This window comes from Argiope bruennichi, chromosome 9 (genome assembly GCF_947563725.1).
Source record: "Argiope bruennichi chromosome 9, qqArgBrue1.1, whole genome shotgun sequence".
NCBI classification, from domain to species: domain Eukaryota; kingdom Metazoa; phylum Arthropoda; class Arachnida; order Araneae; family Araneidae; genus Argiope; species Argiope bruennichi.
In genome coordinates, this window is record NC_079159.1 from 77,363,788 (window position 1) to 77,379,378 (window position 15,591).

General features: G+C 28.6%; 1 protein-coding gene across 2 annotated transcripts in view; it reads right to left on the reverse strand.

The window, feature by feature from the left end:
• Nucleotides 1-14,908, reverse strand: part of LOC129983700 (tyrosine-protein phosphatase 10D-like) — a 175,415-nt gene extending 160,507 nt beyond the window's left edge. The window contains exon 1 of one of the 2 annotated variants that reach the window (XR_008785438.1): nucleotides 14,459-14,908. Coding sequence is in view for 1 of the 2 variants with exons in the window: in XM_056093287.1 (XP_055949262.1) it covers nucleotides 14,459-14,527 (69 nt within the window). In the remaining variant the exon portion in view is untranslated. The remainder of the gene's footprint in view (nucleotides 1-14,458) is intronic. The other variant, XM_056093287.1, reaches the window with a different exon arrangement.
• Between the last annotated feature and the right edge of the window lie 683 nt (nucleotides 14,909-15,591).

Genomic DNA, 15,591 nt, shown 5'->3' on the forward strand with positions numbered 1-15,591 from the left:
CCTAGAAAATCTACAATTAAAGTTCAATACTGGCGCACAATAAAGAACTTTCTTTGATTGAAATGTGTATACAATTTTTTACCATACAATATTTTAACTTTGCAAATGAATACTAATTATATGCAAGAAAGACCTACACATTTGTTTTGAATTTTGGAATTTACCTAAAGATCAAGTTTATCATTAATTATTTAAACTAGTTACTTTCAGAAACACCCTGCTTTACAATATCAATAGCAACACATATTAGTTATATGACGGAAATAATTAAAAGATGTTAATATTTTCTAAAAAGTTTATGCAAATATGGATGGGTAAGCAAATCAGAATAATGATGGGAGGATGCGCCTTGATCTGTTAACCCAGGAACACCCAAACTATTTTTTAAACTTTTTTTTAAAAAGAATTAATTTAGGTTATGTTAACAAGAATGAATAGTTAGTAAACTGCAGTAGGTGTGTTCTAAATAACGAACTAGCAGCAATTTTTCACGTCATTTAACCAGAATTTATTCACGTCATTTAACCTTAGAAAAATAAAGACTATGAAACAGGTTTAGTTAAGAAAACAGAATAAATACTTATGTTTTCAAAATAGAAACTTCTACGCTAGAGACACATTAATGTGACATTCACAAATATCATTTCGTTTCTTATTCACAGATAAGCTATCAAGTGACTTTTTCCTATTTCTACGGTTGATAATGCTTTTTCGAAATCACTATTTTGAATCTATTAGAATAGCAATAAAAGGAAAAACTGCTTCGAGTTCTGAAGAAATTACATGAAAACAACTTTAGAGTGATATTTAGACTTTTGCGTAGAGGGACATTTGAGTATAGGTCATAAATATTCAATCAATCATTTATAGCTCATCAACATGAGGGGTTAAGAAATGACTGGTTGATACATATTATAGCTGTTAGAAAGCAGATTTGATGAGGAGTGCTTTGCGATCATAGGAGATTACTTTGAAAATGTAATAATCATTAATTGAAAAATTGATAAATTTTATTTTATGGCAAAATTATTTTATGCCTTTTGTTTCTTATGCCATTGGGGACAATTCAAAAAACGGGAACGATAAACTTCTGGTATGGTTATTACCGCTATCCTGGTGTATATAGGAACAGTATGGAATAGAGTTACCTCTTCCTTTCTACAGGGGGGAGGGATTGTACCGTGGCCGGTGATGGCTGCTGGTCTCAACCCTAATCCTCGCCTACTGCTTCTGTAGCATTCTGATGATTCAATTTACCTATACGCCAGACGGCGTCCTGGCATAGGGATAGAGCGTCTTCCCCGTGACCTGGGCATCCTGGGTTCGAGTCCCGGTTCGGGCATGGTTGTTGTTCTTCATCTGTTTTATCTGTGAGATGTGTGAATTTGCCTCCCTGTAAAAAGGGACGCGCAGATCACGGGGAAAATGCGCTACCCCTATGCAAGGACGCCGGCAATGGAAATAAGTAGCAGACTTTTTTATTAATAAGAAAATTAAATTGATTTCTGTAGAGCTTCCCAACAAAGTTGATAAATCAAGATATGAGAGCAGATTTATTGTTCTCCTTCAAGATTTTTAACGGGACGAGTTCGTGAATTATTAAGAAATAGGTCTTAGATTTCTTAGGAATTCCCTGTAACCTGAATTTCTATTTAAAGTTTAAAACTGTTTTCAAAACAATTGAACAATTTTCTGATGAGAATGGAAAGAAACAGTGAAAAACTGCCATTAAAATGACAGAAATTTTTTCCAACCAAGCATGGTGGAAAGTCAGCCATCTGACTCTCCGACCAGCCATGAAGTCACACGTATTTAAACCATAAAAACTGAATGACCGGACCGCCGCAACAGCAACATTGGCGGGAACTGTGGTTGAGTCCTAAGGGCCATCACCGGCCACGGTACAACCCTCCCCGAAGGAAGTACGTCCCGTCATCGAAGGGAGGAGTCAGATCCCCCACCTATTAGTGTACCTTCCAGGGTGGCGAGATCCCCCACCTATTAGTGTACCTTCCAGGGTGGCGAGATCCAACCACCATGCCGGAAGCATCTCATCTTCATTACGAGGTGCCCCCCTCCGGGGTCTAAGCATGGTGGAAAAGTGGCAGACCAAATTATTAGAATATTTCTTCAATTTGTATTAACATAAAAACATTTTTTAAGGGAAATAAATTTAATAAAAGCAATTTTTAAAATGACACTTAAAAAGATGATAAAAAAAAGAATTTTCCGATATTATTTATTCCAATTTTTTAACTATAATTTATAATTCAACTGTTTAATTTATAATTCAACATGAGAACAGTGAAAATGTCACTTTCCAAATACACTACTAGATAGCACTACAAGCATGGAATCGAAATTTAATTAAATGAAAAGATGAATTGACATTCAAATTCGGAAAATATTAAAATATTACATAATCATCAGTAAAATATCAAAACTCAAGCACATCAGGAAGTGAATGGGGGCGGTGGCCTGGTGGTAAGGTCTCGACTTCGGAACCAGAGGGTTTCAGATTCGAGCCCCGATTCAACCAAAGAACCGTTGTGTAAGGGGGTCTGTTGCACGTTAAATCCGTCCTGACCAAACGTCCTCCCGCTAGTGTGGAGAGGGGGTGCCAGCTCAGGTGTCGTCCTCGTCATCTGACCGCGGTTCAAAATGACGAGGTCCATCCCAAAATAGCCTAAGTGTTGCTTCAAACGGGACGTTAATATAACTAAACCAAACTAAACCTAAACCAGGAAGTGAATGGAAAATCAAAACATAATTCCAATTTTATGAATATAATACAAGTAAAATTAAATAAAAATGAATTAAGAAAACATCCATCCATCAAAAGAAGTGTCCATCGCCTTTTGTAAAATCTAGGAGATAAAGAAAATAAACGCGTGATTGCGGTAAGCAAAGGCAGTGTGGCTGTTCATTCGAATAGTCGTAACCCACGGCTTCATGCACAGGTGGTGATGCAAAAGTGCAAATGAACCACCCCTTACTATCTTCCATACTCCAGATCTCCTGCCTCCTTCGCAATCATCTTACTTGTTAATCTTCTTAGCCTAAATAGAGTTTGACAAGTTCTTAGCAAAGCATTTCATCATCATTCGAATTAAATAATAATGCAAAGATAAAGCACAATTCATTGTTATAATTATAAATCATATGATCGATTTATAAAACAAGAGTTTATTTTGCTATTGAATTTCCGATTCGATGGAAGCAAAGCACTGTGCGAAATAGATTTTCAAAACATTAATTCACTCTAAGACTTTAAGTTTATTTCTTTTGCATTATAATTGCTTTAAAAAAAAGCCCAAAACGTTTAAATAATTCTTTAAATATGGGATTTTAGTTAAAGGTATTAGACTGAAGTCTTTCGAAAATGTCTATTCATTCGAAATCATGCTGTGTTATTAATTTGAGAATTTTATAACTTTCATGTATACAAAGCACAGAAAGAGAAAGTATTATAATAGTCAAAAATATTCGAACTCGAAATTTTGATGAATCTTCACGATTCAAATCTTTCTGAGTCTGAAAAATACATTTTCGGAATTATGTTTGTCCGTGAGTGTGATAATTGAACTACACTTTGAGCTAGACGGATGAAATTGGGTATAAAGCCTTTACCTCAAATTTGCACTTTTTGTCAAATTTTAAAAGAAATTTACTAAGAAAAAATCGATATGTCAACTGTCCGAATGCAAAATAACACGATAAATATCAAACATGAAAGAGCTAGAAGAATATACACAGATTTAGTACTTAAAGTGTAGATTTGAATCTAATTGTGAAATTTGTTAAGTCTGTAATTAAGTCATACAAATCCGCATGTCTGTGGATCTGTAATTATGTAAATTATGTATATATATATATAATTTAAACTTGCAATAATTTAAGCAAATGAAATTCGGAATGTGATAATGTAACTTAAATTATAATCCTTTTATCAAATTTTGGTCTCATCGGTCGAGTGAAAGAAAGTCCAAAATGAATTTGGTTTTTTGGATTTGATCTGTATTAACCGCATTCCAGTGATTAAAGACCATATATCACACGTTAATACGCTCTTTCTTAACTATTGTTCCTCAATGGAATATGGTTAATAACGTATAAGTACAGGTTTATTTGCTACATGCGATAATTTGCTACATACTACTACAACTATCATGTGTGAGACGCTGAAAATAAAAATCAGTGCACATAATGTTCAAATTTAAGACCAGAATTCAAGAATTTTATGTGGACCGGGGAAGAGGATAAAATATTTTTCAGAATGTATGTGAAAAAGTTTAAGTGAGACTACTGCCGCTGGTTTTATTATTAGAGCATCAAATCCATTCATTCAGCCAAAGAGAAAGTAATACATTAAGGCTTATCTTTTTTTGTGTGTGTTTGAGAGAGAGAGAGGAAATTTTTTTTCTGTTTCGTTAAAACAAATGCTTCACCCACCTTCCTCCCGAAATATTTTACAAATTCAAAAAATTGGAAAATAAATCCAGTTATCAAACATTAAATAAATGATATACAAAGAAATTCAATTTAAAAAGGTTATTCACTAAATTTTAATCAAACATTCTACTTTCAATCTTCCCTAATTTTCCTGTCTAATTTAGGTTATAGTAAAATCAAATGCAGTATACCTAATATTCCAGAAAAAAGTTACTGGATGCAAAATTTTTGGTAAAGGCAATCTATAACTGCTTTCTTTTTAATGTATATGTTTAATTGATTGTCTGTCTTAACTGAGAGAAGTCACGTTACAAATCAAAAAATAAGATACCATAATTCGACATTATTTCAAAATGTTGCATTTGATGTGAGATTTTTTTTTTACATACTACATCTACAATAATCATAGCAAAATTATAATTTGCTTTAATGCTGTCACATAAATTGCTATAATGCTGCTTTTATAATGGCACTTTATAAAGTGTTTAGCATTATAAGTGCAAATGCATATGAAGAAAGAAATCGTATTTTATTTTCAATTATTCTCTTAATGGTTCATCCGTTAACCTTGAGAGTTTTCTTTATTAATGCATTGTTATAGCTCACTATTCATTGGAAAGGCGATATGATCAGTGCAAAATAATTTTTTTTTCAACCATGTCGTCAGCGACGGCTTAGCAAAGATATGATACACAGATCATGTTATTATTTTTGTGTTCCATTGAGATATTTGACAATAAAAAGTGACACAAAATCACTAATCTTTCTAATTATACTTAAATTGAACTTCTGACAGTATTATATGCATTACTGCAATCCAGTTTTTTTTTTTTCTTTTTGAAAATTATAAAGAAAATCACATTCTTAATAGGATTTGTAAAGCAATTTCTGAAATTTTTTTATCATTTTTATGAGGGTTTTAAGTATGGAATACTGCAATATAAACTCTTGGGACATGATTGGCTTAATATGTTGATGAAGTTTATTTTCGAATATTCCTCTTATTAAGCCAATTTTCTCAGGAACCAGAACGATGTAATCGCGTTTCTTAATGGCTCGGATACAAATTCTTGACTTATCAATCATCATTTAGCTGATGAAAATAAATTACCGTCGAAACCGTTACACGAAGTCAAAGTTTATGCGTATTAAGTCAAATAATTGGTAGTTTTCTTAGAAATCAACAGGATAAATGTTTACGTTCAAATATGGATTTCATTATGTCTTTATTTATGTTCAGCATATTAAATATTGCATTTTTTCTAAAATATTCATTCCATTTAATGACGATAACTCATTTTAATAATATAAATTCTTTTTTTTTTCAAAGAATCATTTCTCTCTTGAATTTTCAAGGCTAAAATTTATGCATTGGAAGATCAGACTTAAGTTAATGTTTTTAATATAAATACAGTGATTTAAAATTGATAAAAATGCTATTTCAGATTACAGAGTGAGAATATAATATAACACACATAGGACATTCTAAAATGGAAAGCAGTTTTATCGGTTTAGACTCCAGAATGCTTTTTATGGTTTTAGAAAATAGACCAAAAATGTTCAACCATGTGGCAAAATAGAATTATTTATATTCATGTGAGGCTTTTGACTAGCACTCAGCTGTGACTTTACTAAAATAGTTCTTTCAAGAATTTATGATAACGAAAAAGAAAAAAGAAAAGCAATAGAAAAATAAGACATTTTGAATTTTATTTTTACTGTATCGCTAAATCCTCCATCTAAATATAATTTCACCATATGTTAATAATTTTATTTTTAAAAAAATAATGTTTATTAATGTGTCTTTTATGCAAATATATAATTTTTGTCCGATCTAGATGTCGTTTGGCATACATGCTCTTCAAGAAAAATGGAAAGCACTGGCAATTTTTTAAAGTCCTTGATTTAAAATTAAATAAGTTTTTTTATATATCTATTAGTTATACCTTCTGAAAGCATTACTAACAAAGACGAATTTTTAGATTATAATAAAACCAAAAAATGCCTTTTTAATGAAAACAATTCCATTTTCGTGTAGTTTTTCTCAAATTTCAATACTTTTTTTAATTCTATTGATACATAATTTATATTAAGGTCTCAATTGCTATGCTGAAACTCAAATTAATTTAATTGTTTCATGAAACCATTTAATCGTTTCTTTTTCCAAAATTATAATTAAGATTTTTAAAAAATTGAAAATTCTCTAAACATTAAATCTTAAGTCGGATTTTCACTTTCACTTTTATTTTGTAGTAATACCTTTTAATTTACTTCGTGGCAGGTTACACTGATATTCGCATGGCTTGGGCTAGTACGGACTATGACGCCTTTTAAATTAGTTTCACAATAATTTGTAATAGATTAAGGCGATTACATTCATATTTTTCAATCTTATCAAATGACAATATGGAATTTTAAATATATACATTTCATAATAATAATTTAACCACCAGGAAAGCTAATATTCTGCGGTGATCCTGCTTTCATTAAAATGGCGTCGCAATAAATTGCGTGCGTGCCAGCGGATTATTCATGCGATGCACGAGCCAATTGTATTTTCTTTCTCTTGTAGAGATTTATATATGTACTCCATTAACTAGTAAAAAAACTTCTTCTGTTATGTTATTTTTTTACGCCGTTATTGAATTAAATACTATGGGAAACATCCATATTGGTGACCCAGGCGTGATTTGAACACGCAATCGTCTGATCTGGAGTCAGATCAGGATCACCAACTGTATTTTTTTTCTTTTTTAGAGATTTATATATGTATTCCCTTAACTAGAAAAAACTTCTTCTTAATATTTTCTTTAAATAAAAATGTTACTTTTTACGCAGTTAAATATTATGGACAACATCCATATTGGTGACCCGGACTTGATTTGAACACGCAACCTTCTGATCTAGAGTCAGATCAGGATCACCACAATTCCATGCAAACGAGTTGGTAGACAAAGGAAATTAATTTTAATATAAATATAAAATAAATAATGTAAGTATTTCAAATTTTAAAAAAATGTTATTTAAGTATTTTGGATTGTAAAGTGAATATAATATGGTGAAATAAATAAAAATGAATAAAACTCTACAGTCTGAATAAACTAATTGTAACGAAATTTATTTAACAATTGTCATTCAATCGATTTATTACTTGGAAATTGCAAATAGATGTTTGCCGATTTTCATAACAGAATCAATGAAATTTCAGTCATTTCTGCCAATATTACTAACCTTCTGAATTTTCCTTCCGAAATGAAACTAGTGATCATCCTCGTTTCATTGGTTATGTAATCCAACTGTTGCTCTGACGCGCATCGCAGAATCTTTTGTAATGGCCATAAAGGATATCCGAGTATTGCGCGATGTTTTTCCGCTGAATAATACATTTCCCCCCTCAAATCTGTTTATTTATTTAATCGTTATTTAACTATCAATGTTAAGGTGTACGTAAACACTTGAAGATTTTTTTTTTTAAATTTTAACTTCCAGCTTTAACTTTTAAAAATCCAGCTTTTTCACAGTAGGTCATTAATATATGTTTAAACTCATTTCAGTGAGAAAAAAACCATATTACACTAATTATTAATTAATTAAATAATATTTAATGAGCTAATTAGCCTATTTTTTGAAACATGATATCTTAAATTCTAATTTGTACAGACATACAATTCTAGTTGGAAATGATGTCTAATATTAGTCTTCATCTGCCTCAAACAAGTTATAAAAATGTATAGTTTTTTTTAAACAATTTTTTTCATCAACGATGAATAGAAAAAGCGAGATTTTTTCTCTAATTTTAACTTTTAAACAGCTATTAAACATTTATTTCTATAAATATAACTTTGATTGAGGCACAAAACATCCGCTATTTCATACAGATTATTTTGATATATAAATAACTGTATATGGTTAATTTCTTGTTGAGTTATGATTGTTTGAATGAAGCAACATAGTGGAAAAATATCATTCTTCATAAAATGAGTTTTAAAAACACCGTAACTAGAGTTTTTAATGAAAGCCCTTCAAGAAAAATAATTATAACTCGAGAAATATTTCGAATATTGACAACATCTTGGTATCGTTTGAAAGCTAAAGGATCAGAGAACCTTATTAAGCAATAACAAAATATTCGATATTTTGAACGATTTTCGAAGTTTCAAGTGTGTACATACACCTTAAATGAATGACGAAAACTGCTGGAAAGAAGTGTCAAATTATATAAGTTTACACAATTGTTCGTTTTTTTAAATCAATATATCAGGGAAAAAATCCTTATAAAAATACGTTAATTAACAAACAAAAGTATCTTAAGACTTTATACTTATTTTCGGTAAGTCATCATATAATCCATTTCGAACTCCACACAATTGCCGCTGTAATTAGGGACATATAATGCCTCCGTATCAGCTCAAAATGTTCAGCAATACTCTTACGAAATCTACATGATTATGTAGATATCATATCGCATGCGATTTTATATTGATATTTTTTTAACGTTTCAAAAGACTGACAATGGAATGCCAACAATATGATATATGTAATGTAGGATGAATCAGCGGTAAAATTAATTCCGACTAAACAAGTGTCTAGTATTGCTAGGCTGAAGGGGATAGCTCAGGCAAGTATATTAAAACGATATTATTTATTATCAAATAATAAATAATATCGCATATATTATGGTTTTCAAATAAATAAAAAAATAAAGTGTAAATTCGACGAGTCCCTCTGGGCTGAAGGGGATAACAATATTATTTATTAACAAATAATAAATAATATCGCACATATTATAGTTTCGAATAAATACAAAAATAAAGTGTTAATTAGACGAGTTAAAATTATTAGGATAATTTTAAATACTTTTTCCAGTATAATCAGTAAGATCCTATTTTTTAATTAAATTATTAAAATATTTAAAAATACTAAGCATCTATTTAAATAATAGAGCATGAGCATTGGTGCTGCATAGACATAAGACATAATAAATAAACAAAAACGTGTCCATTTTCAGTAATTTATTAAAATAAAAATGAAAATAATTAATATGTTACTAGGTTAAAAATGTGTTGAAATATGAAATGAAATATAAAAAAATTATCCGATTTCAGATAAAATTGTTAAGAGACAATATGGTGTGCAGTCATAAATCATAATAAATAAATAAATAGGCATTATTAAAAAGTTAATAGAATAAAAGTTATCAACCGAAAATAAATCGTCAACACGATGATTAAGTTAAAAATGTGTTAAAATATGAAACTAAATTTACCAGTTTATTTAAAGAGAGGTTTGTTAGCGTGCATTATCTTGAGCCTTAAAATGCATAAATCCTCCACGATGAATTAAGTATTTCAGTTGAAAGATATGTGCACGAAATTTAGATTGATAAGTGTTCGATGCGTTGTCGTTGTTTTTCAATGAGGGGGAAAAAATACGATTACATGGCAAGATGAATCATAATCGAAATACTCTCGACAGCTTGTCAGTTCCTCTATCGTATCTATCTTCATTTAGAAGGGAAGACATTGATTACAGGAAGCGTATCCATCCCGGATGCATCAACCAATTGTTGATAGTTGAGTAAAGCCATGGTACAAGAATGGCAACGAACGGCGAAGTTAGAATAAAATTTATCTTGTCTATGGACAACAGAGAAAAAGAACATTGAGCATAAGAACATTAGGGAATGAAGGATTAAAAATAAATAAATAAATAAAATAAAAAGAAATGTCAGATTTCCCCTGAAGGCCCTTCTATCTTGTATTCATAAATTAAAATGACATTTGAATTGTTTATGGCAGTTGTTAACATTTACTAAGTCCTATATCACTTGTAATTAATATTTTTAATATGAAGCACAACTGTAACTTAATTATTGTATAAATGAAAGTTGAATTATTTTCAAATTAGGGATTTCTTACATGTCTTAAAAATATTGTTCATTTTTCGAATTTTTTTGTTTAACTGCATTCCTTATAAAATGTAATGCATATGTATTCTAATTTTTTTCTGCGACGATCTACAATATTTCATCTGTGCATTTCGAATTATTATGCAAAAATTGATCTTTAGAATGAAATAACTTCGAAAAATTTATTTAAAAATTTTTATTACACAAGAAAGTTAATGGCGGAAAATATATTAATGAATAAAAAAACTTAATATTTCTTTTTCATTGATTTTTATTTAAGTTTTACTGATTATTTAAAATATGCTTGCGCATAAAATTTTTCATTATTAGTATTTAAATCTAGAATTTATTTTTAAAAATTGTATAATATTATCATTTAAAGAAAGAGTAAACATATTTTATTGTTTAGTTAATATTTTATAAGCATATAAAATACTCATTTCATATTTTATAAGTTTGAGCTTATTATTTCTTACTTTTATTTTTAATATTTTTGTGTAAATTTTATTACAAAATAAGAAAAAGTCGCAATTTTGGAAAAAGAACATAATGCTATTTCTCCCAATAAGTTCTAACACCGTCTGCAAATTTTTTTTAGATATTTGAAATAAAATTGAATATTATAGATATTTAATTTTTTTAGATATTCAAGTTAGATATTTTTTAGATTTTTTTCAATCTATAAATTTTTTAAAATTTTTTAGATATTTCAAATTTAGATATTAGGGATTTTCATATTACTTTTAAATGTACATTTCAAAAAATTTATAAAATAAAGTATAGATATATAAAATTTAATTAACTTCAAATATAGTTTAAATCATATAGTTAGTTTCAAATTAAATTCAGTATTGATATATATACTGATAACACTTAAAATAAAATTATGAATACATGTTACTAAACAATTATTCACAGTTCAAATAAAATTTCATTAAGAAATGAGTTTGAAATAATTTTTTTTAACTAAAACACAAATAAATTTATTTTCTTAAAATGAAATAAATATATTTTGTAAATTTTAAAATCATAATTTTTAAAAAAATTATTATTGTTATTTGAATAATTATTTTTATTTAGTTAATTATCAATATTATTTAATTCCATAATTATTTAAAAGTTTCTTCTCTAACAATAGAATTTATCGTCTGCCGATCTGCCCATAAAGAATAAGATATATCAGATATATATTTTAATAGACATTATAAATTATTTCGTATAAATTGTGAATTCTTCGAGAACATAAAGTATTGGAGTCATGTTTTATGTTTTCTAAATTACATTCATTGATTAATTTTCGAGATTATTTATATTTTCCATTGAGCTTTATTAAACATCAGTTCCCCAATCATGTCACGAATGCATTGTTAAACAGGCATGCGTTTTTTCATTGGTTTTTACCTTCAAGATAAAAGGAAGTTAAATTGTTACACGATTTTTTTAAAATGTTCAATGAATGTCTCGTTCTTAATAATTAAGTGCTCGCATGATGTGAATACTTAGAAGAATAAAAATCAATCATGACCTTCGAAGCAGATCATTGAAAAATTTGAAATGAAGTCCTGAAATGAATATGAATGCTACAAAAAAGAAATAAAAAGAACTCAAAACTTGTTATTATTATTTATGCTATTTGGCGAAATTTTTAACCAGTAATTATCAGTAACAAAATGCGGAGAAGAAAGCCTATTTTCGATTAATATAAATTATTGGCTCACATGGAATTTAAAAATTTTTATGTTAATGGATATTTAAAAAAAATTAATTTTGATTCTAAATGGTAAAATTTATTAGTTTTGGAATCGATACTAATTATATATTCACAATAAAAACTTAATTTACAGTTCAAATATTCAAATTATGAATGATATTAAAAAAAAAGCACGTTTTTTTATAAATTGTTTTTGTCGATTCTCACTTCATACATTCATTTTCTTTTTCAAATCAAGCCATTTTTTTTTTTACCTTACTGTTTGACTCAATCTGATTCTACCAAATTTTATTCCCTTTGTTTCTAAAAAGGAAGCCGGGAGTTGGGGGGGGGGGAGAGAAAGTCTGGCATAGGGCCCAGAAGGGAAATCCTTAATTCGAATCTAAAAAGACCTAATAAATTGGGCGGGAACATACAAAAATACATTTAAATAAAATGCAGTTTAATTAAGTAGTACAGTGGACAAAATTTGGCTTAGAAAAATATTCATTACAGTTTTTGATTTCCATAGCCAAAAAATAATAAATTTGACTTCAAAGTAATAGATAATTGCTTTCTAAAAGATGTTGAGCATCTATAACTCAGGATAAATGATTTTAAAAAGATGTTTTGCTTCTATAGTGCCTGAAAAATACATTACTAAGCTGTTTCGTCTTCTATAGTCAACGATATCAAAATTAGGTGGTTTGTTTGATTACACATAATACATAAATGCATGTTTAATGTGCTTAAAAACTCCATTTACTCTTTGGATATCCATTTCTCTAAATTTATCGTTATATTTAATTGCTGCAGATTTCAATTTTGAACTTCATTTCACTAAGAAGTCACAGCAATATCACGTTAATTTAATTCGAAACAAAATAGAAAAAAATTTAAAAAAATAAATTAAAAGACAAAAAGGAACTTCGAAACTCGCTGACTCTAAGCGGATTATTCCAAAACAGACCTAAAGAAATATTTTTCTTAAAGTAAATAATAATTTTATATTGTTCTATCAAAATAAATATTTAGCAATGCATTCAAATAAAATGTTATAAGAAACATAATTGTAATTGCTTGAAATTCTCAAGTGAAATTATGAATTCCAACCTGTTCAAGAATCAGCAGCTGAAGTGACCAGATGAAACATGGCAGCCAAATTTAAAATTATAATCGTTATGTATACCTATCGACTTATCAGTTTCTATTTAAAGATTTTTTTCTTTCTTTAGCACTATTCTACATTTAGATATCTGGGAACAAGAAATTGCAGTAAGTGTTTGAAAACAGGTCAAGATTTTAAACAAGAATCAAATAAGAAAATGTTCAATAAAAAATAATTCTTTTATATTTAATAAATGAACTATTTAATAATGCAATATTGGCAACTAATGTTCAACTAGTCATTTATGTCAAATATTCTTTTATAAATAGTTTAAATATTATGGGTTTTATTTTAATTAGTTTTATTATATGTTTTATTTTAATTAATGGTTTCAATATTTTTCATTTAGACAGCTTCTTCAAATATAGCGCGAATTAGAAATTATGTAAATCTTTTAATGCTGATTTGAACAGATGTTTCTTACAAAGCAATTGGGAAATCAAAAAAATTCCCAGAAATTTAAATTTAATATGTTTCGAGATTCTAAGTCTACTCAGTAATATATTTTAAAGATGACGCATTAAAAATCTAAAATATATTTACCTTGTATTTATATAAAAAAATAACAATAAATTAATAAAATAATAAAAAATAATAATATTTTTAAATACAAGCGACAAAAGTTTTGACTTTGAATAGACCACCATTTTTTAATGATTCTACAAAAGAAAATGATTGCTTCTTTTATTTCCTGTATATTTAATACCATATTAAATATACAGTACTTGTTCGCAAAAGAACGTACTCCAATAGTAAGATATGAGTAACTTTCATGTATTTTGTCATGCACATAGATATTCAGATTTCCCCGGCAAATGACTGTTTCATTCGAAACGTGCATTTTTTGTCACGTGATTGTCTAGATATTTTCTCATAAATGGAACTCTTTCCACTGTTCCCAATTGTAAATTTTTGTTTAATTTTAAAGAATCGTTTTTGATTTTATAGAAACACATCAGAAGTCATGCAAAATTACTTTAAAGTATTTTAAATTAACTTATCAACTTAACTGATTCAAAATGGGCCGAAGGGGTTATCTCATTTTTGAAAAAGTAATTATTTAGAATAGAAACTTTCATTCATAAATTATTTTTAAAAATTCAAACAAAAAAATATATTGATTAAAAATTCAAAACAATCTGCTTAACTTTCGTTTAAATTTTAAATTAAAAATTTTTGAAAACGAAATATATTTAAAAATTATTTTCAATAATAAAAATACAGAAAATAAATAACTTACCTGCACCGCAATGATAAAAAGGCTGATGACGAAGAAACAGCATCTTCCTGTGTTTATTTTGGCACTCATAGTCACACCAACCACAAATCACGCATGCTGAAAAACCGATGAAATATTCCTGAGATTCTATCAATCTGCATCACTCATTCAGATCCATTTGTGTGCCGGCAGATTCGAACACAACTTTTCGCATAATTTATCCCCAGCAGAATTGCGAAGAACAATTAAGTAAAAATGCAACAGTTCCTTCCGAATGCAACTCGTAATTAAAAATATTCAAAAATCGTCTGCGCTTTCTGACATGTGTAAATACCTGCCAATCAGCGTCAGCTCGGGAACTTTCGTGAACGAAATGGAGAGTGTAATCCGCATTAACTTTTGCAGTGAAATGGCCTACATACGAGCTAGTGCCCAACTGATTCCATTGCTGAAATGTGCGCTTGCGAGAGAGTTGAAACACAGCCTGCGGGGAGGCGAGCTTTTGTTTGTTTTTCTTTTTCTCTTTGCATACTTCCTTTCCTGCGAACTTCATTTGGAACAGGTAGAAGCAAGAATGACATTCGGAGGAGCGCCATCTGTCGGAAGAAGGAAGAGGTTTCTTTGTTCTTTCTATAAATAATTTCGAAAGGAAGTTATTAAATGTACGGTTTGGTTTAATTTAGAATCATCACAATGATTCTTTGTTTAGAATTTACGAGAAGTAAAATGTTAATTATTTTTAAGAATATTTTAATGAAGTTAGTTAAAACAATTAATACAGGTCTCTGAAAATGAAATCTTAATAGTTTGCATTAATAAATTGATTTGATTGTCAGCATTAATAAGTTGTTGTTTTTTTTTTGTCTGTAAGGAATTTATTTGACCTATAAATGAAAGAAATTAATAATGTTCACAAATTTTACAATTTGAATTTTTAAAATTGGTTTAAAACCAAGTTATTTTTTACACCGAAACTGTTTCTTTTATTTATTACATTTGAACCATTTATTTTGAACCATTTTAAGTATTTATTACATTTGAACCATAGGAAGTCATCTCCCTGAAATTTTCTCGTTATTCTCTAATAAATATATTTGTATATTATTAATCGCATGCTATTGGCGAACAGTAGTTGCTACTGAGCCTATTAGAGT